Source organism: Chrysemys picta, chromosome 3, assembly GCF_011386835.1.
Source record: "Chrysemys picta bellii isolate R12L10 chromosome 3, ASM1138683v2, whole genome shotgun sequence".
NCBI lineage: Eukaryota > Metazoa > Chordata > Testudines > Emydidae > Chrysemys > Chrysemys picta.
In genome coordinates, this window is record NC_088793.1 from 20,913,088 (window position 1) to 20,939,821 (window position 26,734).

The window sequence follows — 26,734 nt, forward strand, 5'->3', positions numbered from 1 at the left end:
CTTTTGCATTGGGATGATTTGCAGTTGTGCCCGTACTGTTGTCTCCTTGAGAAACTGCCAGGTCTCCTGACCTCCCTTTTCCCTTAAATTTTCGTCTCATGGAACCTTACCTATTAATTCTCAGAGTTTGTTAAAATCTGCTTTTTTGATTTTTACTGTCCTAATTCTGCTGCGTTCACTCCTCCCTTTCTCCTTAGAATAATGAAATCTATCATTTCATGATTACTTTCACCAAAATTGCCTTCCACCTTCAGATTCGCAATGAATTTCTCCCTATTGGTCAGAATCAAGTCAAAAATAGTTGCCTCTCTGTTTACTTCATCCATTTTCTGAAACAAAAAGTTATTCCCTGTACATGCCAAGAACTTATTGGACCTTTTGTGTTTTGCTGTATTACTTTTCAAACAGATTCTGAGTACTTAAAGTCCCCCACTACTTCTGGGTCTTGTGTTTTGGATGTTTCTGTTGTTCTTCAAATGCCTCATCCACCTCCTCTTTTTGGTTTGGTGTCTACTGTAGACCCCTCTTCCATGATATCATCCATCTTTTTTCACCTTTTGTCTTTACCCAGAGACTTTCAACTGGTCTGTCTCTCAACCTCCTTCTTGACCTCAGAACAAGTGTATATATTCTTTCAACACCTCCTCCCTTTTTTTCTGCCTTGTCTTCCTACCTATACCCCTCTTTACCAATATTCAAGTCATGAGATTTATCCCACCAAGTCCCTATGCTGCTAGTTAAGTCATGATTTAGCCTATGTATTTATATTTCCAGTTCTTCTTGTTTATGGCCCATACCCTTTGCATTTGTGTGTTGACATGTGAGATATTGAGCAGATTCCCATGCTGATTATTCTCTTGTTGCTCCTGAGATCCTACCGTAATTTTCCATGCCTCCCCCTCATAAGGTTTCCCCCCAAACCTCTAGCCTTCTGTTAGTTGCCTTTTTTATGCTTACCTGTGGGCTTTTGTCACCTGTCTCCTTTGAACCTAGTTTAAAACTCTCCTCACTTATTTATTTAGTGTGTGCATAGTCGTCTAGCCAAGCAATGGCATCTTCAGTGGGTTGATGCAGTTCTTCTAGGCCACCACTGAACCTAGTCAGCAGGCATTCATCGACAGTGTGTGTCATCATCTGTGTTGTGCTGCAGCTGCACAAAGGGCGTCACGAAGGCCCCAGCGATACTGGTTAGCTGCACAGAGACCTTGCCCAGTCCGGAACCTGTTCAACGGGGACCATTGGCGACGGGGCAGGTCAAAACCAGGTGGGCAAATTGTGGGGTTGGTGATGAGGAACTGGTTGGGGATTATAACAGATACCCATTCCTCTCGCCAGAGTGTTCCCGCCCTAACATCCTGGCGTGGCAGATGAGACCATAATGGGTGACGTGATGGCAAACATGCAGCTGGTGTTGGGGGAGGAGGGATAGCTCAGTGGTTTGAGCATTGGCCTGCTAAACCCAGGGTTGTGAGGGAGCCACTTAGGGATCTGGGGCAAAATCAGTACTTGGTCCTGCTAGTGAAGGCAGGGGGCTGGACTCGATTACCTTTCGTTGTCCCCTCCAGTTCTAGGAGATTTCATATATGGAGATATCCTATTATTATTATATTATTATTAAAAAGGTCATTGTGCAGCGGCAGGCTTGGGTTGGCACATACTTTCTCCAGTAACTTGCCAGTGGCAACCTCTCATCTTACATTAGGAGGCGCAATATTGCTTAGAACTGGAAGCCATGGGAGTGGAGTCAGACACCGAGTGCCGGAGATGATACGCAGGGTGCCCTGTCATCTCCAAGCACTTGTCTTCTCCCCCATATGGACTCTGAACTGCCTATCGCAGAGGAACAGTTTGACTCCTGTGACCAAAGGTAGCAGGACCCATGATACCTTCACAAGCAGGCCAGTGTGCCATACCGTATTGTATGCTGCTGTTAGATCGATGAAAACAGTGCCTGTTTTCAAGTTTCTCTGGAAGCCATTTTCAACAAATGTGGTCAGCGCGAGTACGTGGTCGCATGTGCTATGGCCTTGGCAGAAGCCAGCTTGGTCAGGGCTCAAAATTCTCTCCATGTCGGGTAATATGAGCTGTAGGTGGGTGGGTGAGTTGGCTCTTGAAGATGCTCTTCCTCCTCTTGGTAGGTGGACCCCATCTCCTCCCAGCAGTCCTTCCTGGAATAGCGTTCATGGTTGAGAAAGCTTCCTGGTTGCACAGATGGTGTCAATATGCATTAATCTCCAGGATGCATATCCCCCTGTCTGGGACCTTACCCTCAGCCATGAGGATGGACAAGAACACAACCTTCACCCTTGCCCCCAGAGCCCTGTAGTCACTGCTGATCTGCTCAGGGTCATACCTGGTAGTATCATTAGTGCCCACGTGGATGAGTGACATGGGATAGTGGTCAAAGTTAATCAATAGCAATAAGACAGAAGTGATCCAGAAATACCATCTGGCTAACTCCCTTTGCATCACCAGCCATCTGTCTTACCAGCCATTTGGAGCTTGCATGCTTGTTAAAGCCTGGGCCTTACACACAGCTATAATGGGTGACTCAACCCATCACACTCGGCTGTCTGTAATCACTGGCCTGTTCACAAAAAACTGTACTGCTCTCTCTTCAAAGAGCCCAGCTAGAGCCCTTCAAAGAAAAGCAGGTGCTGACTCACCTACTTGCAGGGCAACCTTGTTCAAACAGTCAGCAACCAAGCCTAGATTTCAAAACACAGCATCCAACCCAGAGTCCTACCACACTCCTCAGCAAGTTCCCAGCACAGAAAGTGCTTCTCTTTTGTCCCCTTCCCTCACCATAGTTAATCAGTAGCAGTAAGATGGACGTGCCCCACAAATGCTCACCAGCTGGCTAACTTCTTTAGTCTCCCAGCTGCCTTCATTTTACCAGCCACATGTCTCAAGTAGGCAAGGGATTATTATTATTAAAGTGAAAAACAAAACCACCCTCCAACTGGGTAAAATAAACTAATTTTATGTAAAACCACTTGGTAAATATATAGAAATCTACTACATTTATTATTGTTATATCCTGCTGATTTTCCAAAAAAATCCTATGGAAGCCAGTAGGGAATTTGGCAAAACATCCTGCGGATTTCCAATGGCCCCAATGGTGATTAGTTTGTTCTAATCAGTGAAGAAAATGATCCTTATGCATTTAGAATTTATTTTGTGGATTTATTTTTGGGGAGAGGGTGAGAGGGGCAAGGTTGCTGTGAAATAAAGTAATAGAACGGTTCAAAATGTTTTTGGCTTTTTCTTTCTAGAATCTCAAGAGGAAGATGGAGATATAGAAGTAGAAGAGGCAGAAGGAGAAGAAAATGATCGACCTTATAATCTAAGGCAAAGAAAAACTGTGGAAAGGTACCAGGCACCTCCAATAGGTAAGGAATCAGGCCATAGATGACCTTTCTACTCATATTAGCTGGACTTGCTCTTCGATAGAGCTCAAAGATACCATAGATTTTTCCCTGTTAAGTATTGTAACTGTTTTGCGCTGGTTTCTCTGGGTTACTGAATAAACATTGTCAGATTGTTAAAGCATGCAATTGGACGTGAGGAAAGTAAGGTTTTTATTCCAAGGCCTGCCACAGACTTGTTAAGTGTCTTGCCAAAGGTCACACACTTCTGATCTATTGTGTTGCCTTGGTCAGAACAATGGACAAGGGGACAGAAGTTGGATAATTGCTCTTCATCCCTAAGGGAGCTTCTATGCAGAGTTGCACAGGGTTGCATCGTGCTTCCCCTTTTGTTCAATATGTATACGGGGCATCTGAGAAGGTTAATGAGAGATACTCTGGTATATTCAGTGTGGTGGTGGTATCAATTCTATAACTATCTAATCTGACCTACCTAGTGCTGTTGCATGCCTGGCTCAGAGTCTGGCGTAGATGAGGACATAGATAAGAGCTAACTGGTTAAAGCTCAATCTAGATAAGGAGATGGTGATCCTGGTAGGTTGGGGGAATCGGAATGGAAGATATGGTGATGGTTAAGTTTGTTCCTCTCAGTGAGATTGCGTGCCCACCATTCATAACTACTGTGTGTAACTGGGGATAGTGTTGAATCCGTGGATGCTGTTAGTTTATCACAAGCAGCGTTTTCCAGTCTTCGTCTAGATAAGAGATTGCACCTATTTCTTTTGGGTGTAGACCTTGCTGCTGTTCATGCGTATAGCACTTCAAAATTAAACTACCACAGTGCACTGCACATAAGATTACACCTTAAAGCAATATGGAAACTGAAGCTGTTGCAGAATGTGGTGGCATGAATTCTGCCTATTTGAAAAACCACCTCTCTGTCTCTGCTATATTGTGACAGCTGCAATCAGCTGAGGAGTTTGAAAAGAGATGGAACTGGTAATGGAGGCCCCTCGTGAAGACCACTCTATCTCTTTCATTCTTTCCCTTGATCTGAAATAATCCAAATCTTCTGACAGTGAGGGTATGCTGCAAAGCCCATTTCTTCATATGGCTTTTGGAGCGAGAGGGTCACAATAAAAGATGAGGATTGTGAGGAAGAGGGATATAGATGAGCTTATTTTCATTATGGTCTTATTTTCTGGGTTTTGGGTGAGGTATTTCTAATTTTCGGCAAAGTTACCTAGAGCTCAGGATAGGCACTTTTTGTATAGATTTGTTATAAATTAAAATAAGTGTGGTTTTTTTCTTAGATTGTCATGTGGTTACCCTTTTTTGTATTTGATGTTTCAAGGCTGTTACCTTTTTTTCTTAGTGCCGGCTCATCAAAAAAAGAGGGAAAATGCACTGTTTGATATTCACAGATCTCCTGCAAGAAGAAGCCATATCAGGTAAATGTCACAAGCTTTTTGGAGGTAGAAGATATTTGTGTTCCTTCAGCATATTGTGTTAGCTGTTTATTTTGAAACTTTCTGTCTCTGGGTGATAGTTCTGATTCTTTGGGTTTAATAAGGAAGGCTCTCATCCTGCAGTGAGCTTCATGTAGGTGGACTCCTGTGTTCATCCAAAACTTATGTAAGATAGAAAAGCTCATTTCAGGTTTGGGGCCTAAGTCTTTATTTTTTTTTTTTTTTTAAGCTCTTCTGTTTGTAACCTGTTGTTTCTTGTATTATCTGAAAATAATTGAAGACCAATTTAGCTGAATTTTCCTATAATTAATAAAAAAGAAATCAGTATAATAGCATCAGGGTGTTATAAATAAAATGATTGCTGAATACCTTCATGGGAAGATGGTTAGTTAATCTGAATAATAGTATGAAGCAGTCTAGTGTGAAATAAAACTTTTAATTGCAGAAGTATATAGGAACATTAGGAATTACTAGACTAGAACAGACCCAAGGTCCTGCTAGTCCTGTATCCTGTCTATTGACAGTAGCCCAGCATCAGATGCTTCAGAGGAAGGTGTAAGAATATTGCAGTAGGTGGATTTGGGATAACCTGACCTCAACATAGGTCTCATCCTGTTCTTAAGCCCTGAAGCACAAGGTTTAATATCCCTTCCAAGATTGTTATTAATTGTAACAAATCTAGATATTCTTGATAGCCTTATAAATATCCAATCCCATATTGAATCTTAAGTACTTGGCATCAGCCACTTTCTGAGGCAATGAATTCCATAGTTTGATCACATGAATATATGGGTCTTGGATTGTGCCTTAGGATCACATTCTGATTAGGGAACAAATGAAAATTAATGTCATGGTTGTATCATAATGCCAAGTAGAAGTTCTGTGTGATTGGGGGAGGGATAGCTCAGTGGTTTGAGCATTGGCCTACTAAAGCTAGGGTTCTGGTGGCACCTTAAAGTCTTTAAGGTGCCACCAGACTCCTTGTTGTTTTTGTAGATACAGACTAACACGGCTACCCCCTGATACTTAAAGCTAGGGTTGTGAGTTCAATCCTTAAGGGGGCCACTTAGGGATCTGGGGCAAAAATCTGTCTGAGGATTGGTCCTGCTTTGAGCAGGGGATTGGACTAGATGACCTCCTGAGGTCCCTTCCTACCCTGATATTCTATGAATTATAAGCAATCTGCTTAGGAGAGGCCCAAGACTGGAATAGCGGGTGTGAAACAGGTTCCTTGAAAGAACCTGTGTATTTGTATACTGTAGCAGTCTCAAATAGTGCTATATTAGGGTATATCTACACTGCAATAAAACACCCATGGTTGGCCTGTGTCAGCTGACTTGGGCTCGTGGGGCCCAGGTTGTGGGACTATAAAATTGCAGTGTCGATGCATGGGCTGGAGTCTGGGCTCTGGGACCTGATAGTGCCAAGCCCGAACATCTACACTGCAATTTTATAGTCCCACAGCCTGTTATGTCTTTTAAAGCAGCAAATTTCCCTCTGTACTAAAGAAATAAAGGAAACAAAATACAATTTAAAAAAAAAGCAATCATATTTTCTGTTCTGTTATAGTTAAAATTTCTTCCAAGTAGAGTTGATCCAAATGTCAATAAACAGAAAAGATTTTTTTTTTTTAATTTATTTTGGTTTTTTGACTTGCTCTATTGCCAGGTAAAACTGGTGTATAGTAAGTTGAACTCCAAAGCCTTGAGCAATTTTTTTGTAGGCACACAATTAGAGCCCGACCTTAGAGTTTATAAAAATGAACTTTCTACGAACTGAAATTAATAGGATTTTTTTTTAAACAAAAAGGCCTCCTGTGGTGTTTGCAACCCAAATATAATAGCATGATACTGTTCTACCTTTTAAGTGAAATGAAGTAGAAACTGATTGTAGACCACATTGAAATTGACAGTTTTCTTGTCCAAGCTCACAGAAGAGCAAAGAGTGCGAATATGGGAAACAAATAAATAATGCTTAAAATTCTTTGTTTTAATAATTTCCTGTGTTTGTAAGATAAAAAATGTGGTTTTTAAAGATCTGATTTTAAAAAGGGTTTTGTCCATTAGTTCCAGCCAACTAGTTTTATCTCTTTAAATAAAATGTTGATAAAGCATTTCTTGAACAGATGTTCTTCTGTGAATAGTGTCCCTATGAGTGCTCCAATCTGGGTGTGCTAGCTCCCCTTATGCCTCTGATTGGAGATTTCTCATAGCAGTGTCCATTTGGCCTGTGTATGTGTGCTAGTTAAGCCTGTGCCCCATGTCTTCGTTATGTAGTACTGCACTGACAAACTGCCTCAGTTCTTCTCAACCACTGCGGCCTGAGACGGAGCTCTGGCAGTTATCCCCGTTGAGATTTCCTCAACTTTGTCCTCATTCTTGTTCTAGTAGTTAGTTGTAGTAGTTCTTAGCATTAGTTTAGTTCAGCGGTTCTCAGATTGTGGATCAGGACCCCAAAGTGGGTCACAACCCCCTTTGAATGGGGTTGCCATGGCTGGCTTAGACTTGATGAAGCCTGAGCCTCACTACCCAGGGCAGAAGCCAAAGCCTGGGGCTTCAGCACTGGGTGGCAGGTTTCAGGTTGCAGGCCCCCTGCCTGGGGCTGAAGCCCTTGAGCTTCAGGGTTGGCTCCCCCCCGCCCGGAGCAGTGGGGCTCGGGCTTTGGCCCTCCCACCCAGGGCAGTGGGGCTTGGGCAGGCTCAGGCTTCGGTTCCCCCTCCTGGGGTCCTGAAGTAATTTTTATTGTCAGAAGGGGATCGCGGTGCAATGAAGTTTGAGAACCCCTGGTTTAGTTATTTAGTAAATAGAAGTAGTTTTGGCTTCCTAGTTTTAAAAATAAAAAAAAATTCTCTATTATATATTATATTTAGATAGTTCTTGTTCACTGGGATGTTCTACCCAGTTCTCCCAGCTTCAAATGTTTTCTGTTGTGCTGGGAGGTGAACCTGGTAAGTGATGGGCACTCCTGCTGCATCTGTTGCCTTGGGGAAAACACACATCTGTCTGGCACTGAAATCCAGAGCCAGAAAAAACAGGGAGATAAAACTTTGTCTCCTCATGACTGAGAGCTCTCTATGCCTGGCTTGTGACCTGGGCCAAGAGTTCCCACCTGTACACTGGTCTCCAAGCAAATTTTCTGCCTCCATAATATCAGAGCCCCACTCCTCCAGGGCATCTAAGAGGAAGACGCAAGACTCCTCTCAGAAGTCCTCTGAGGGCCATGCCCTGGGCTCACTAGGTAGGGAATCTACCTCTAAAAAGCCGAGATTGTCTGTCTGTGTCTTCAGCCACTCTGGCACCATCTGCTCTCCAATTGGGTACCCATGAGTCTGCTGGTTCCTCAGGTACCCAGAGCACCGTTAGACTGAAAGACTGCAAAGCTTTCTTTAATCATTAGTACTGTTAGCAGGCCAAGATGGCAAGAAGAATTCTTCCTCAATATTGAAGAAGCCCTCTCAGGCTCCGAATACACTTCCCTTGGAGCACCCGAAACCCACGGTACTGTTAGCACCCTCAGCCGCCACCACCTTGGTGGAGACTACAGAGTCAGTACCCATGACACACTCACAGGAGTTCCATTTTCCCCGAGACCTGGCTGTTTCTGAGACACCAGATTTTCTACTGCTCGGCTCCAACATGCTGTCAGTACTGAGAACATCAAGATCGCCTGAGGTTCACCCAGTACCAGTGGTTTCACCTCAGATCTCCAGGTGCACCATCATTCCAGAGTGAGTTTGAGGAAAAGGATGCTGATGAAGACCTTGCCTTGGTGTCTCAAATATCAACTCAGGGTTCTCTCACTCCTATAGAGGCCCCTTTCCAGAAGTCTCTGATGAAACTATAACTACTCGTGGTACAAATTTGCAACCAACATCTCACTAGTATGAGCACCTGTGGGTGCCACCTCCACCTTATGCACCTCCTTGGCCATATTGGGACCTTTGGCTGGCCTATTGCCAACAATTCTCCAGGGCATTGCGCATCAGCAGGCCCTACCAAATTCATGGTCCATTTTGGTTAATTTCATGGTCCTAGGATTTTAAAAATAGCATTTTTCATGATTTCAGCTACTTGAATCTGAAATTTCACAGTGTTTTAATTGTAGGGGTCCTGACCCAAAAAGGAATTGTGGGAGCTCGCAAGGTTATTGTTGGAGGGGTAGAGGTACTGCTACCCTTACTTCTGTGCTGCTGCAGATGACGGTGCTGCCTTCAAAGCTGGGCAGCTGGAGAGTGGTGGCTGCTGGCCGGGAGCCTAGCTCTGAAGAAAGAGCCACCTCCAGCAGCCGCACAGAAGCAAGGATGGCATTGTATGGCATTGCCAAGCTTACTTTTCCACTGCTGCTGGCGTCCTGCCTTCAGAGAGCCAACAGCTGCCACTCTCCAGCCACCCAGCTCTGAAGTCAGCACAGAAATAAGGTGTTGTCAGTAACTACTGGTGTGGTGCTCTGCTCGTGTTCGATGATGATAACGGTCGGCTGCGTATGTGTTCCCTCTGTGTGCTGCCCCAGTTCTGCGCAGATAGCTGATGCAGCAAACCCTGAGAGATTCCCCAAAGACCACAGACTCTAGTAAGGTACGAAGGAACCCGAGTCAGGTTTATTGTCAAACGAAGCACAGTAATAGTTTCCCGTAGACTCTACAAGACATACTACGAATTTGTGTCCCCTGGCAGTGGACCGGCTCAGTCAGTGGCAGGACTTTCCACTGCCCCCTAGGCCAGACAAAGATGTGCACTCCAGGACCTACTTTTATACAGTTACAGGACAGATTACTCATCCCTACTGACGTATTGAGGTACAGTCCCATGGCTCATTAGGGTGCTGTCTCCCCCTTTGATCATGTTGTTTCAAACAAACAGATCTATCCATCATGCTGTCCTTTTGACCCTGTGTTTAAGATGCACCTGCCTGTTCCTTGTTATTTCTGTGGAGTGTCCTCATATCGGGATGTCCCGGTGCCATCTTGGCACAAGTTCCTCTTATTAGTACTTACATGTGAATGCACCTGCTTCTAACAACCCTCTTCTCGCCAACTTCTGTGAGTGGGGCCTGCCTCTGGCTCACAGCCCAGCTTTTGCTTAGCAATGCCTGGAAGTACTTTGGTTCAGGCTTCAGGCCTCAGACTGGGCCTCTGACACAAGAGTTTGTTTCAGGGCCTCATCTTACTACATAAGGGTGGCAATACCACAATCCCCCCTAAAAGAATTTTGCGACCCTCCTACAACTCCCTTTTGGGTCAGGACCCCCAATTTGAGAAACTCTGGTCTCCCCTGTGAAATCGGTATAGTAGATGGTAAAAGTGTGCAAAAGACTGGATTTCACGGTCTGTGACGTGTTTTTCGTGGCCGTGAATTTGGTAAGGCCCTAATCATCACTCCTCAGAGAGAGGCAACCTGCATCACTTGCTCCCTCCAGGAGACACGCCCCTCAAGCAGAATCTTTTGAGGAGCAGGCCACTAATACTGATGAAGAGGTCTCTCCTAATATTTCATCATCATCTCTGGATGAAGCGGTTATGATTCTTCCTCCATCCTTGGTGGATGATTTTAAGCACTTCCAGGTTCTGGTCAAGAGAATTGCTGACTCCTTGCAGCTCTCTTTCCAGGAGGTTAAAGAACCTCATCATAAGCTGCTTGATATCCTCTATTGACCTACCTCTGCCCACTTAGCTTTGCCTGTCAACGAAGCTCTTCTGGACCCAGCGAAGATCATCTGGCACACTTCAGTTACTGCATGCAAGAGAGTGGATAAGAGGTATTATGTCCCAGCAAAGGACTCCGAATTTTTATTTTCTCATCCCTCACCTAACTCCTTGGCAGTTGATGCAGTTAATGAACATGAAAAGCAGCACTATGCTAAAAGCATGCCTCGTGAAAAAGACCACAAATGTCTAGACCTACTGAGGAGGAAATCTTATTCCTCGGTGTCCTTCCAATTTAGAATTGCCAATTACCAGGTGCAAATGGCAAAATTCAATCACAAAAATATACCAAAACTCTTTTGTTGACCACCTACCAGCAGAGCTCAGGGATCAACTTAATACAGTTGTTCTGGCAAGTAGCTGGCCTTTCGCAATATGTCTACAAGCCTCCCTTGATGCCACTTATACTGCCGCCCATCTGATCACTACAATGGTAGTTTATGAAAAGGACTTTCTGGCTTGAACTCTCCAGATTTCTAAAAGGGGTCCAGAATATGGTGGAACACCTTTCTTTTGGTGGGTCTAAGTTGTTTGTGGACAGCATGGATAAATCTCTGCAAACGTTAGACTCTAGGGATACTTTACTTTCTCTTGGTATTTATACACCCACCTACAAGAGAAAGCTCAACAAGTCCCAGACAGCTCAGAGATCCCATCCTGCTCAATTCCTTACCTCCCAGAAGCCATGTGAACAGCATCAAAAGATACAGAGATTCCAGCGAAGGAAACAGTCTACTTCTGAGCCTCCCACATTGCACCCTTCCACCTCCAAGCAGCAATTTTGACAGGCTGGTTGAGGGCCTGAACTACCATCCTCATCCTCTCCAGCTGCACTGAGTCACCTGCCTTGACTGCCTTTACCACTTCAGGAGGGCTTGGAAGTCAGTCACTACAGACAAGTGGGTTTTGGAGATCATCTCAACAGGATACACCATCCACTTTAACCAACAAACCCCCATTCCCTGTTGTTTTTCAGAGACCCCTCTGATGAGAGCTTGCTTCATCAAGAAATAGACTCTCTCACACTTGGGAGCTATAGAACCAAACCCCATGCACCACAGAGGAAAGGGGTTTTATTCAAGATATTTCCTGGTACCAAAAAAGTGTGGAGGTTGGAGACCTATCCCAGATTTGAGGCTACTCATCACCTATGTGAATGCGCACAAATTCAAAATGCTGACACCTGCGGTGATTATCCTGTCACTAGAGTAAGGGGATAGGTTTTTAGCCCTCAACCTTCAAGATGCATATTTCCATATTGTGATCCACCCATCCACAAACTATTCTTGCTGTCTGGAGTGGCTCACAACTGAGAGTGCCTGCCTCAGGGCAGACTGTCAGAAAACAGGGCAGACATCCCCAGCTGGCGGTACGTTCTTTAATTAGATTTCATCAAGCTAGAAATGTCGTCTTAGCTTATGTGCAACATGCCTCAGGTGGCACGTGAACAGGATTCATCACTGAATTTGGTCTGCTGGTTGGATCATTAGCTATACCAGTCTTACTATGGAGTCACAGTCAATCCCTTTAAACTCTCCAGTCTATCTTGCCACTCTGACAAACTGAACTTGGTGATAATGGTCAGTTTAACCAAAAATCACACCACATGAGGTTGCTCCCAGTCCCAAGAGACCAGTCGCTTACCCCAGATTAATTGGTACTCCAGATCTTAAAACAAAGAATTGGCAACCAATTCTATAGTAAATTAACTAAAGATTTATTACCTAAGAAAAGGAAATGAGTTATTGAGAGGTTAAAATAAAAAAAATATGTGGAGATATACATATCTCATAGAACTGGAAGAGGGACCCTGAAAGGTCATTTTGTCCAGCCCCCTGCCTTCACTAGCAGGACTAAGTACTGATTTTGCCCCAAATCTCTAAGTGGCCCCTCAAGGATTGAACTCACAACCCTGGATTTAGCAGGCCAATGCTCAAACCACTGAGCTATCCCCCCCAGGTGTGTCACAGTTTGTAATTCCAAATGGTTGCAGTCTTTTCAGGGTACCCAGATTGTCTCTGGAGACCTCAGTTTTGCATCTGGTACATTTCCCTGTAAGAGTCCAGAGATGAAAGATCTTTCCTTGAATCCATACTTATAACTTCTTCTGACAGAAAACAAGCCGAGCCCGTGTGGGCTTTTCCTTTGATGGCAGTGAGTGAGGAATGCACTTTGAATCTGTCAAGGTTCCTTCCCCACTCTGAACTCTAGGGTACAGATGTGGGGACCTGCATGAAAACCTCTAAGCTTAACTACCAGCTTAGATCTGCTTTTGCTGCCACCACCCAAATTATTTGAGTTATTTGGGAAACTCTGTCTACCTCCTTCCCCCCCAGAATATCTCCCTCCCAAGTACTATAACCCTTCTCTGGGTAGCCTTGAGAGACTTCTCCACCAATTCCTTGGTGAACACGGATCCAAACCCTTGGATCTTAAAACAAGGAAAAATCAATCAGGTTCTTAAAAAGAAGGTTTTTAATTAAATAAAGAAAGGTACAAATCATCTCTGTAAAATCAGGATGGAAAATAACTTTACAGGGTAATCAGATTCAAAGAGCTCAGAGGAACCCCCTCTAGCCTTAGGTTCAAAGTTACAGCAAACAGAGGTAAACCCTCTAGCAAAAGGAACATTTGCAAGTTGAGAAAACAAAGATAAACCTAACACGCCTTGCCTGGCTGTTACTTACAAGTTTGAAATATGAGAGACTTGTTCAGAAAGATTTGGAGAGCATGGATTGATGTCCGGTTCCTCTTATTCCCAAGAGCGAACAACCCCCAAAACAAAGAGCATAAACAAAAGCCTTCCCCCCACCAACATTTGAAATTATCCCCTTATTGGGTCAGGTGTCAGCCAGGTTACCTGAGCTTCTTAACCCTTTACAGGTAAAAGGATTTTGGTGTCTCTGGCCAGGAGGGATCTTATAGTATTCTACACAGGAGGGCTGTTACCCTTCCCTTTATAGTTATGACAGTGTCTTTGACCTCTGGTTATCACACACAATGGCCGCTTCCTTTGGAATTAGCACTTTTCTGTTGAAGTCCTTCATTAGCATTCCACAGTCCACCTTTGATGGGTTATTTTAGTTACAGGAGTATACACAATGAAAATGTTTGCTACTGCATTATAACAGGACGAGTGAAAACAGTGCAAGTAACCTCCCATTAGTTTCATGAAGTCTAAACATCAAATGCACTCTTTTACGTTCAGCAATCACTTTGATCTATAATATACAAGTGAATTGGACTGAATACACTCTGGTCTGCCAACGTCACACCTACGTTTCACTGTTGGCCAGGACCACTTTCAATACTGAGTGCACCCCTTTTGACTCATCTCCCCCGAGGCACTTTTCAAAAGTTATGTCAGAAGTAGCAGTGCAGCCATAGGAAAGGTATTTTAGTAGTCCCATACCTGGACAAGTGGCTGCTGAAAGGTCGCTCCCTGGAACCGGTGGCTCAGGTAACTTATGAGGTGATAGATCTCTTCCATGAATTCGGCATGCAATTGAACATTCAAAAATTCACTTTGATCCCGTGCAGGTACATCGTGATTCAGTAACAGGAAGACCCTACCTTCCTCTGCACAGCTTTGTGGCCCTTTCCAGCATAGCCAACATAGATAAGTTCAACCCCCCAAACTCCAGTCAAGAACAGTCTTCAGTTGCTGGGGCACGTGGCAGCCAGCACCTTTGTCACAGAACACTCAAAACTCAGAATGCGCTGCCTTCAAGGGTGTCTCAGAACTGTTTATTCACCAGACACCGTTTAAATATGCTTCTTTCCATACCTACTTCTGTAAAACAATCCCTCAACTGATGGAAAGACCATCACAATATGTGTGCAGGAGTTCCATTTGCACATCCTGCCGCAACGGACGGTCATCATAGTGGTGGATGCCTCTCTGCTAAAGTGGGGAGTGCATCTAAACACTCACACAACCCAGGATGAGTGGACCTTGCAAGAGACCATGCTGCTACACAACCTCCTGGAACTCAGAGCAGTCAGATGCCCCTGTCTCCAGTTTTTACCATTTATCAGAGTCAAACACATAAAGGTCATAACGGACAACATATCATGCATGTTTTACATCAGTTGGCAAGGAGAAGCAAGATCCCCTCCTTCTGCGTCAAGACTGTCAAGCTTTGAAATTGGTGCATATGCAACCAGATATGGCCTATCTCGCGGGGGTTGAGAATGTGACCATGGATGAACTCAGCAGGTGCTTCTTCCAAGACCATGAGTGGGGAAATAGACCCCAGCATATGACACCACATATTTCATCAACGGGGCACCCCTCAGATAGACTTGTTCGTCACAGAGTTAAACAAGACATGTACCCAGTTTTGCTCAAGAGGTGGACTGGGTCACAAATCCTTGGGGGATGATTTTCACCTTCATTGGTCGTCAACTCTCCTGTGTACATTCCCACCAACTCCTCTAAAAGCCAAAGTTATGCTCAAAATAAAAAGAAAAGACAAAGCCAGAGTCATACTAATAGTTATGACTTGACCCAGACAAACGTGATTTCCTTACCTGATACAGCTGGCTGTTTGGTCACTGATCACTCTTCATGCTGCTCCGCATTTCCTCTCCCAGGAAGGTGGGATCATCCTTCACCCCAATCTCACAGTGCTGCTTCTCAAAACATGATTGGTAGATGATTCACAGGATTAGAGACTTACCTGCTCAGAGGAAGTAAAAAGAGTACTACTACAAAGCAGGAAACAGTCTACTTGCTACACAGACTCTTAAAAATGGACAAGATTTTGTTACCCATTCTTGGAACCAGGCAAGAAATAAACACAGACAAAGGTCAAACTCGAGCAGCACTGAGGGTTGATTTGTTTCCCTTATTTGCGCAATTATACTCAGACACAAACACAACTCATTCGTGTTGGCAGGCTGCAAGTGAGGGTGTTGGTTTTGAATTTGCTGGTGGCTGAGGCTGGCCAGGTGTCAGCTGCCCGGAGATAGGCTGCGAGGCGACAAGAGTCCCCGAAGTCCCTTCGGATCTGCAGGAGGGCTTCCATTCCATTCCCGAGTTTAGCGTGCTGTTACATTTCCTTATCGGTACCCTACCTAGCAAAGGGGGGGGGGGGGCGCCGCCAGCTACAGATTTGTTTGTTGCTGTGTCCTCATTGCTGTAAAATATACTAGACTACGTCCTGACTCAAAAGTTCAGGACTATTGATGAGCTCCATAAGAGTCTACCTGGCAGCTATCATGGCTTTTCACCCTCCCACCCCTCCCAATAGAGGGTTGTTCTGTTTTTGCTGATCCAACATCAGCGAGATTCCTCAGGGGACTTGGAAACATCTATCCACCAGTCCAGCTCCTGATTGGGACCTCATTCTGGTCTGTAAATGCCTCAGAAGTCTACTGTTTTGAGTTGATGTCTACCTGCTCACTGCTCTGTTCATCAGTGAAGAAGGCATTCCTGATATCCATCGCATTGACATGACAGGTTGGGAAAATAGGAGCCCTGATGGCATGCCCCCTTTTCACAGTATTTTTTTTTTTTTTTTTTTAAGGACAAGATCACACTGCAACCCCATCCCAAATTGTTACCTAAAGTTTCTTCTGAATTTCATATTAACCAACCCATTCACCTGCCAGTCTTCCAACCCAAACTGCATCTAGATAACCAGGAGGCACTCCTGCACACCCTGGACATCAGGAGAGCCCTGTCCTTCTGTGTGGATAGGACAAAACCTTTCAGAAAGACCCACAGATAATTTTCCTTGCAAGCAGATAAGTCAAAAGGGTCTGCAATCTCTAATCAAAAACTTTCCAAGTGGATATCTGGCTCCACTAATTCTAGCTATGAATGTTACGATATTCAAACACCTTTGAATATACATACTCATTCTACAAGGTCCATTTCCATCTCTGTGGCATTCATCAAGAATATTCCCATATTGAGATATGTTAAGCTACTACTTGGGTGTCTATACATACGTTTGCTGAACACTATGCTATAACTTGTGACACTGCTGATACTGTGTTTGGCTAGGCTGTAGTTTCTTTGCTACTGGACTCGACTCCGAAGTTGCCCCTGCCTTAAAGGGAATTGCTTGGTAGTCACTAGAGTGGAGCACGCGTAAGGATACTACTCAAAGAAATGGTTACTCACCCTGTGCAGTAACTGTGGTTCTTCAAGATGTGGGTCCCTATCGGTGCTCCACTACCCACCCTCCTTCCCCTCTGCATTGGAGTTCTCTGCTATGGAGCTTTGCGATAGAGAAGGATCTGAGGTCGGTTGGCCCGTGCAGTGCTGTGTAACAACGGCATGAGGCTGACTACCATGCATGTGCAGGCCTAACAAACTCTTCTATGAGAAATCTCCGATCAAAGGCGCAGGGGGCGCTAGCACACCTAGAGTGGAGCACCCATAGAGAGAGACATCTCAAAGAACCACTGTTGCTGCACAGGATAAGTAACCATTTCTTCCCTGTACTTTCCTTGTGTAAGTAAGAAAAAAGACAGGCTGGAGGCATTATATATTTAAGCCATCATCCTCTTTAAGATGGTATTAATTTAATTTCTCTTAGATTCCAAATTTATGGCAGGGATACCAAAGACACTGATCACTGCCTCCCTGCAACTTTTTCTGGTCTATTTTGCCTTTCCATTTTATCCTGTTTAATGCTGTTGTAGAGTCTTCCATAAAAACTCACCATAGTGACATAGTTTTCTGTCTGATTTCTCTTGGTGGTCGGACTGTTGAACTTGGCTGGCTTTATTTGTGTCTCAGCTAGAATAGCTGAACAAATGCAGAATACCATATTCATATAGGTGATGGAATTCTATATCCACTGAGAGATCCTTGAGAATTACATCTCTGGCTACTCTGTCCAGCAGCCAGATGCTTCTGTTATTTCATACAAATATAAATGAAACAACTTTTTTTTAGCAGCCTAAATTCAAACTGCATTTGTCTATTTTTATATGTTTATGTCTAGGATATAATACAGCTCCCAATCTTTTCAAAGAGTTCTCTAGATTACTGTACTATACTAAAATGAAGAGAAGTTACCTGTATGGAGTTTGAAGAATAACCTGTATTGCACATTTTATTTTTCTTTACTTCAGAATTGCAAGTACAATATAAACAATTTCTAAAAATATTTTAATGTTCAGTATGAAAAGCGTTTAGAAAAAGAAACTGACTATAAGACTTTAAAAGAACTTTGGAATTTAAAAAGAAGGAATTTAAATAGCTAAAATGTTACACTCCTGATGTTTTTGTTCTATTAGCCTCAGAGAGAGATGAGCGATGTAGCTTGGAGGTTTTATCAGATGACAGGTCCATTAGAAACCTTAAACTCTGAAAACGTTTGATATTATAGTTCACTTCTCCATTTTGGTGATGTGGAATGAGCCACATGTCCCTAGGGCTTTCTTCCCTCTCAGAAATGTTCAAGTTGGAATCAGACATCTGATTGTTTTGATATGCCAACTATTTATGGAACAAAAAGTTGCTAAAATGTCTGCTAGACTTGAACAGTGCTGTTACATAAATCCTTTTTATTTTGTTTTAACATTTTAAAAAAGTGAAATGCATTATTAGCTGCATGTTTATTTTGTTCTTTAAATAGGAGAAAGAAACATGCCATTCATAGCAGTGATACAACCTCTTCAGACGAAGAACGCTTTGAAAGGAGAAAGTCTAAGAGCATGGCCAGAGCAAGGAACAGGTATCACAACTTGCTGAGTCTTTGTAAGGGCCAGTTTATATGGGCCTGGCAGGAAAAAGCAGAATTATGGTGTAATATTCTAGTTAGTGTGAAAAGTGATAGCTTTGATTCAGCAAACTATTTAGAAAAGTTACTTCTTACTTATGAAACTTCAATAAATTTAACTTACAACAGAAGAATATGGGGGGGGCTTGTTTTAGTTACTGAACAAATATTACAATATAATACTGAAGTCTTATGAGTAGATAGTTCTAAACAGTGCAGATTATAAAGTAAAGAAGAAAACCCAAATAAAGGTCTGTGTAAGACACTGTTAACCAAATTTTGTATCAATTAAAAATGGAGTTTCATTGAACGTGTAAAGAACCAGGGTTACTCTGGTGTTTTCTTTTTTTAATTAGTTTTGGAGGGAGTTAAATCAATAGCTCTTCCAAATACCACCTCTCTTCCTCCTCACCCCTTCCTATCACTGTAATACCATGTGCATCCCAAACATAAAAAAATGCTCTTACCTAGCTCCTGCTCAACAATTATCTAAGATGTAAAAGATACCATGGTGATAACTTAACAAAGAAATTAACAAATTCCTCTTTTTATCAGCTGGGACTGAATGGGTCCTGTTACTAGACTGGGGGGCTGTCTGGGGCACCAAGACCCTCTTCGTTGCTTATACTTATGTAGGATGTAGACAAGCGGTAACCGTTCTGGGAGTTGTCTTAAAGCCCCATCCCCCGGAGGTCTTTTCCAGCCGTGACACTGGGTGCCCACCAAACCTTTCTCGTGTCATATTCTTCAGATTTCTACTTGCATTTTAAATGGACACTCTCCACCCTTTCCAACAGATCTGTTCTTAGCCAGTCTGGCAGCTTCACCTACCAATACAATACTCTCCCTCCCCCATACTGCCACCTCACCCTCCACGCTCCTCTCCATCTTGCTTTCCCTCATTCATTCCCGCTTGTCTCCTCTATCCCTCTACCTTGAACTCCCTGTCTCCTCCCTTCCTTTCCTTCTAAGCACAGATCCAAACACAATTCTTGGATCTCTACAAGTAATACCAAGATAAACATCTAAATATTGATATAACTGTGCTGATGCTAGAGGGTTGTGCTACTTTAACTATATCAGTACAGAAACTATGAGTCAGCAAAGCTCTCTGTCTCCATCTCCTCTTCCTTCTGCTGGTCATAATCTTCTCACCACCGTGCCATTCCTTTGTCTCCCTCTTCCATCCTGAAGAACCTTGAAACCATTAAAAACAAACAAATGAACAAAACTTTTAAGAACCAGAGTGCTTTAATAAAAAAAAACAGTTGTGCAAAATCGGCTAAGAGCGCTTTGTAGTTTTAAGAATCATAATTTTAAATATGTTGGGTTAAGTTGAAGGGGACAGGAACAAACTTGTTTAGTTTAATGTTGATTTTGCTTGAGAGGGATAGCTGCACTAGTATCTTAATCTTTTAGTTCTGACAGTTACAGCCATCTTTACTTGTTTTATTGCTCATATTCAACATCAACCTAAATTGCTTGCTTTTGTCGAACAGATGTCTGCCTATGAATTTCAGAGCAGAAGACTTAGCCAGTGGAATCCTGCGAGAACGAGTAAAAGTTGGTGCAAGTTTGGCAGATGTTGATCCAATGATTCTTGACAAATCGGTAAAATTTGTTAAGACTTGTCTCTTTTATAATTATGCATTTGAGATAATGAAGATTAATCAGAAATCCTAATTGGCAGCTTTGTGAAAATCAGAGTTGAAGTGAATGCAAAACCAGTCTATCTGTTCACCCAGTGATGTCTATACACCAATTTTGGGCCAGAAAGCACTTGATTTTAGTCTGTGTGTGTAATTCTCTGGTGAAATGCATCATAAAGAAGCAAACAGGTCATATTCACAATATATATGTCGTCTTCTGGTTATCTCTAAAGATAATTGCATTTCTAAAAGTTAGTGGATTCTTATTTGAATTTTTATGTTTGAGAAAACTTTACTGTTCTAGTACATACATTTTTGCATACATGCTATGTTAAAAATAAAAAGTTGTTGCTTTACATGTTTTGTGTTTTCTTAGGTTCGTTTTGATAGCATAGGTGGATTGAGCCATCATATCCATGCATTAAAGGAAATGGTAGTGTTTCCTCTTCTCTATCCAGAAATCTTCGAAAAATTCAAAATACAGCCACCAAGGTAGGTGGATTTATTCTTTGTTGCTGGTTTTTTTATTTTTATTTTTTTATTTCATTGCACCCCCTAAAAGTACTTAATAGGATGACATGTAGAAGGACTGGTCCTTTCTCTGAAGAGCACACAAGGTAAATAGATGGATAGACAAATGAGGATTATACTATACTATACACCAGTATTCTAGGCAAGAAGATGTGGATTGCAGGTGTATCTCTTTGTGGTTTAATTAGAGAAATATTTTTTTGCAGGCTGCTGCAGAAGTGAGCTTTTTTTTTTTTTTTTTTTTTTTCAATGAGGTGAGGTGAGGGTTGGAGGTTTGACATTCATTTTGGAAGCATGTTTCCAGTCATCATCATCAGCATGATGACATGGAGACAATTCTGGAAAAAGGAGACAAAAGGGTTATTGAACTGGTGTCCTTGACAGAGCAGGGTTGAGGGGACACTAGCAGAGACCAGATGAGAAAATTAGTCAAGGCTGTGTGTGATATAGGGCCTTGAAACAAGGACAGTAAGTTTAATGCACAGTGGAATAGAATCTGTGATATGACTGATGGCCAGATAACAGTGTTGAAGCAATGGGCAAGAGATGATTTTGCCAGCAGGTTTTGAATGAATTTAAAAAAAACAAAACAAACAAAAAAAAACACTTGAAGTCTCTCAAACTTTTTTTTTTTTTTTTTTTACTAATTTTGTGCTGGTTTAAACAAGTCCCAAAACAGACATCCTGCTATTGAAGGATTCAACTGGGTAGGGGAAACTAATGGGAGGAACCAGTTTGAGAACGTGAAAATTCTTTGAATGATTAATTGCCTCCTGCCTGAGAGTCTTAAGTGAAAGACACTGTTCTGACTTAACCAAGTTGCAGAATAAAAAAATTAGGAGGTAGTATAAACATGTTTTTCTGTGAATAGAACTTAATTGACAATGTTAAGTGTACAAAGCAGACTCGAATCTCTAGCTGTATTGTTCCTGTCATGCTGGCATTAGTCAAAACTTATTTGTAAAGAAGAAAGTGATCAGTTGAAGATATGAAAGGACCATACATGCTTTATAAGAAAGCTATTAAAAATATTGAGGTTCATGTAAAAACAAAAATTAAAGATCCTCCTCCCCCAATATGATTGTCAACCTTAAAATTCTGCATTCTTTTGTTTTTAGTGTATTAAAAATTGGTGGGTTTATTTAAAGTCAAATTGAATGTCAGTGTTTCTTTTATGGAAGCAATCTGTAAATAACATGTATTCTGCTTTTAATCCTTATGGACAGGCATCTGAGGAGCTTAAAAAGATATGTGGAATTTTTGTAATTTGGGAATTTGATTAAAGTCTTTTTTAATTTTAAGAAACTAGCATTAGAATCTACTTCTGTGTAAGCAAATATCAGAGAACATTTGCAGCAAATATCAGAGAACATTTGCAGGTTTAACATTTGAAGTATTTACCTGATATAAAATAACCCTTGAGATTCTTAATATCCACCAGATTCCTGTGTGCTTTGCAAAGCAAATATGTAATAATTTGAAAGCATGAAACAAAACTTGCACTTTTCATGTTATGAAACATATGCGGAAACAAAATTGAATTCTGATGTAGCACAAAATTTTAAATGAGGAAGAAAAAACTAATAATATTACAAAATACAAGACTCGTCTTAATAGTTTTTCATTTCTTTTAGTTTGTGGCATCTTAGATTTTGTAAGATTAACTTAAATGTGCCAAGTAATGATGAAAAGATTAGTCTTTTTTTCTTCTCTGGGCTCCCTATCTTGAAGAAGTTTTTCAAGAGACAAAAAATAAATTTGTGACTATAATATTGATCCATTTATCTTCAGGGGCTGTTTGTTCTATGGTCCTCCTGGAACAGGTAAAACCTTGGTAGCTAGAGCTCTAGCTAATGAATGCAGTCAAGGAGACAAAAAGGTGGCTTTCTTTATGAGAAAAGGAGCAGACTGTCTCAGCAAGTGGGTTGGTGAATCTGAACGGCAACTTCGTCTCCTCTTTGATCAGGTTGGAAGATGTTCAGATACTTTTGATAGATTTTTTTTTTCCGTATAATATTTTTCATTTCAATGCGTTTCATGCAGCCAAAATTGTCTTTGGATAAAAGGAAACTTTTATATAAGTTACAGTACAGGGGGCAGGATTTGCTAGAGTTTTAAATTTAGATGAAAAGGTAGAGCAATGGTGATGAAATGATATTGCATTGTATCTAAGTGTTATCAATCAGGATATATTAAAAAACAATATAAGAGGGAGCTTCCTGACCTGCCCAGGGCTACTAGTATCATAGTTGTCATGATGGCTGTGGGTAGAAATCACAACAGAATGATTTGAATCATTGACCTGGTGTCTGGCTGGCATATTCAGCGCATATACTATGGTAAAGATTGATTTAAGAATTGTGTTTTTGAGAGTACGCTTCAGACACTTTGGTATGACCAATCCTTTACTCATTCAGCTAGAGAGGATGATGGAGAGGGGAGAGATTCAGGTAAAACAGTGGAATCCAATCTTTTGCACAAATGCAGGTTTCGGATAGAGGTACACCTCTGCCCCGATATAACGCTGTCCTCGGGAGCCAAAAAATCTTACAGCGTTATAGGTGAAAACGTGTTATATCGAACTTGCTTTGATCCGCCTGAGTGCACAGCCGTGCCCTCCCCCCCTTCCCCCCCCCCCAGCACTGCTTTACCACATTATATCTAAATTTGTGTTATATCGGGTCACGTTTTATCAAGGTAGAGGTGTACTTAGTTTAAACAAATATAATATTGTAGAAAAATACAATGCTTTCTATAATTAAGAGACTTAGACTTTTAATTTCTTAATGTTTTCCAGGTAAGGCTGTGGGGGGGGGGGGACTTCAGACAATAAAAGGTGCTAGTGGAAAATCAGGAAGTACCTTTTTTACTTAGTCTGGCTGCAAAGCAAAACAAAAAATTATGCCCTTCATCACCTCAAAGAGCTTTTAAAAATATTTTGCTTTTGTTTTACATTAGAAACATCACATCTGATCTTAAAACTTTCTATTCTTGGAGGATTTGCCATTCTTGTTAAAAATGGGAATATGGTATCACAGAATGATGAAAGCTGCAGCTTTCCCAGGAGGACGTAGGGATGTTATGGTTGTTGATATTGCTTCTCTCAGAAGTTCGGAGCTAGTGGCACTGAAACTCAAGTTTGTCTGATGTGAAGTCACATTCCAATTCCTCCAAAGTTTTCCCTAGTACTTGAGCAAGAAGAGAGAAATGTGGGCTTTGAGTGGGGATTTTCAGAAGTGATCAGCACTGTCATAACTCTGCTCCAATATTAGGCCAACGCTGAGGGCTTTTGAAAATTCCATCCTGTATTTCTAATATACAACACAAGCAAAAAAACAAATTATGGAGGCTGTCTTCATGACTCATAGAAGAGCATTAAAGGCATAAACAATGCTTTTTTTCTTGCTTTGAATTTTCTCTTTATGTTGTGTTGTGGGTTTTTTTAAAAATGTAATGCTTAACTGTCAGTTAACTATGTTGGAAATACTCTTGCTCAAGTGAAGACTATAAATATATATTTTGGAAATCTTCCACTATTTGAAGAAAAAAAAGTCAGAAAGTACCCCTTTTTTACTTAAAGGCTGGCTGTAAAGCAAAACAAGAATTATTTTCTTTACTTATTTTCTTAGGGAAAAAGGCCACATTTCTGGACATACAATGCCCATTTCTGAACTTGTTTTTATATCTTTAGATTTGTAAAGATCTACAAACCCAGTAGCAGCTAACTAAAACATGACAAGAAACTGATTGTGTTTATTACACTTATAAAGTAATAGAAGAATAATCTAGAGTGTCGAGTATAGGTTAAATAAATATTATGATTGCAAGAGTAATTGAGATACTGGAAATGAGGCTCAGAACCTAGCATAAGAAAATGGTTTACAGCATTAACAGAAACAGCTTTGTATGAGAGGAAGAAATGTATATCACAAGTTAAATGAATGTATCTGGGGGTCATATTCTTGTTTTACAAGAATGTATTTTAATCCCACCATGTCATTTTTTTTCTCCTGTGCTTCTTAGTCCCTTGATTTCATTTTACCTCAGTATTATACTTTTTTCTTTGTTATGGTTATTTACTGCAATTTTATATTCTAAAAAACAAAACAAAAAATTCAAAAATAAACATTTAAAACAATTACAAAAAATGTGATCTCCTGCATTGCTCCAGGCATTGAGAATTCAGTCATCTAAAGACAGGATTCTCACATTATGAATCAGTGCCACCCTGTTTGGGATTGTTCAAGAGTGCAGGAAAACTATGGCACTGGTGCCATCTTCCTTAGGTAAAGGAAAATACAGTCTAACTTTTTTCCTTTGTTTTAATATTACAACTTAGTTGTTAAACTTCAGATTTATTCTCAGAGCTGGGTTTAAAAAAGCATCATAGAATCATAGAATATCCGGGTTGGAGGGGACCTCAGGAGGTCATCTAGTCCAACCTCCTGCTCAAAGCGGGACCAGTCCCCACACAGATTTTTGCCCCAGATCCCTAATGGCCCCCTCAAGGTTTGAACTCACAACCCTGGGTTTAGCAAGCCAATGCTCAAGCTACTGAGCTATCCCCTCCCCAAATGCAAGCTTTTAACATACAGCCCGTGGAAGTGTTACCAGCACATAGTGAAGAGAATTTGTTTTTACTCCATTGCAGAAGAAATTTGAATTAACAGCTAATATCCATTCCTGTTTCTACCCACCAGGCATACTTGATGAGACCTGCTATAATCTTCTTTGATGAAATAGATGGTTTGGCCCCAGTTCGTTCTAGTAGACAAGACCAGATTCACAGGTAATGTTTTTAATATACTACTGCGGGTTATGTTTTTATTTTGGTAAATTTAAAGTATCTTTTTTTAAAGCTTCATTTGGATTATTTCTTGGGTTAGATCCTTGCCCCTCCTCTGGCACTTTTACACCAGGTGAAAGATCCAACGTGGTGTAAAGGGTCACTAAAAGCCCTGTTTATGACTAAGTGATGATTACCCCTGCCCATGCAAAACCTTTTCAAGACCACCTTGCAAACTCTGTCTGCAGTGATACTGGACAATGCTATGACCCCATAGGGCAGCCCAGGGAGGATGGCATAACTTAATTTAGACAACCCTTGATGGCCTATTATGTAGGAGACCCTGATGATATTTACAAAAAATTGTTTTTGAAAACTTTCTTCTAGCTCTATAGTGTCTACCCTACTTGCCCTCATGGATGGACTGGATAATAGAGGAGAAATTGTCGTAATTGGTGCTACAAACAGACTTGAATCTATAGACCCTGCACTCAGGAGACCTGGTCGTTTTGACAGGGAATTTCTTTTCAACTTGCCTGATCAAAAGGTAAAAGTTACAAAGGGATAATGTAAAAATTTCTAGAGTGAAGTAAGTGGGTGTCTCTGAAGATCCACATATTTGATACAGATCTCTATCAAATGGCATTTGGTATGTTTTCAAAAATGACAACAATTTGTCCATTGCTAGTCCTTTTTGTCAGTGTGTTTTTATTTATTTATTTGGAAACTAGAATTCTTTAGACATCTCAAAGGCACTTACCCTCTTTGCAAAACTCAGTTCATAGTACATTTAAAGTTTTAAAAATGTTTTAAAAGTCATTTAAGAAAAAAAAGGCATTTTAATGGCTCTGAGATAGGACATATGTTCTCACAACTCAAACAGCTCAACTAAATTTATTGAAATTTCTCCAAAACAATCTATAACAGCAGACTGAGTAGACCCTCTTTCCTGTTGTCTCAGGTTTGCAGAAGACTCTCTCCAGGCAAACCATAGCAACAAAGTACAAATCTTCCTCTACCTCAGACTCCTCACTGGAAGTGTCAACTTTCATCTGAGACTAAACATGAGAAATTTCATCACAAAATAAAACATTTTGAGAGTTTAACAAGTTGATAATACATAGCAATTTGCACAGTGTTATATCTCTTCAAAGTACTGTGCAAACATTAACACTGGACTAACTTGATTCTATTATAGTTATGGTTTCATCCATTTTGACAGACGTAGCATGGAACTGGACACAAAGCTCAGAATTCTTGAAATCTGCAAGAGCAAATAATTGCGTTGCAGTTTGCTAGTAGTGAGGGATTTTTAAAACGGTCTCTGTCGCTCCTCTTTGAGGCTCTTATACACAAGCGTTTAATATTTTACTAAACCATTCTAAGACACAGTTTCCAAATAGAATCAAATTGGAAAAATAGAAATGCCCACTAGCTAAACAAAGAGGATTCCTCAGTTCAAAAACTGCTAGCCACCCTCCTCCTTCT

At 41.4% G+C, this 26,734-nt stretch overlaps 1 protein-coding gene across 4 annotated transcripts in view; it reads left to right on the forward strand.

Annotated features, from left to right (window-relative positions):
* Positions 1-26,734, forward strand: part of ATAD2B (ATPase family AAA domain containing 2B) — a 155,858-nt gene that overhangs the window by 34,397 nt on the left and 94,727 nt on the right. For all 4 annotated transcript variants that reach the window (XR_006174082.2, XM_008163070.4, XM_008163069.4 and 1 more), the window contains exons 7-14: positions 3,276-3,392; positions 4,744-4,819; positions 18,137-18,235; positions 19,780-19,891; positions 20,306-20,421; positions 22,252-22,426; positions 25,161-25,249; positions 25,634-25,793. Coding sequence is in view for 3 of the 4 variants with exons in the window: in XM_008163070.4 (XP_008161292.2) it covers positions 3,276-3,392; positions 4,744-4,819; positions 18,137-18,235; positions 19,780-19,891; positions 20,306-20,421; positions 22,252-22,426; positions 25,161-25,249; positions 25,634-25,793 (944 nt within the window). In the remaining variant the exon portion in view is untranslated. The remainder of the gene's footprint in view (positions 1-3,275; positions 3,393-4,743; positions 4,820-18,136; positions 18,236-19,779; positions 19,892-20,305; positions 20,422-22,251; positions 22,427-25,160; positions 25,250-25,633; positions 25,794-26,734) is intronic.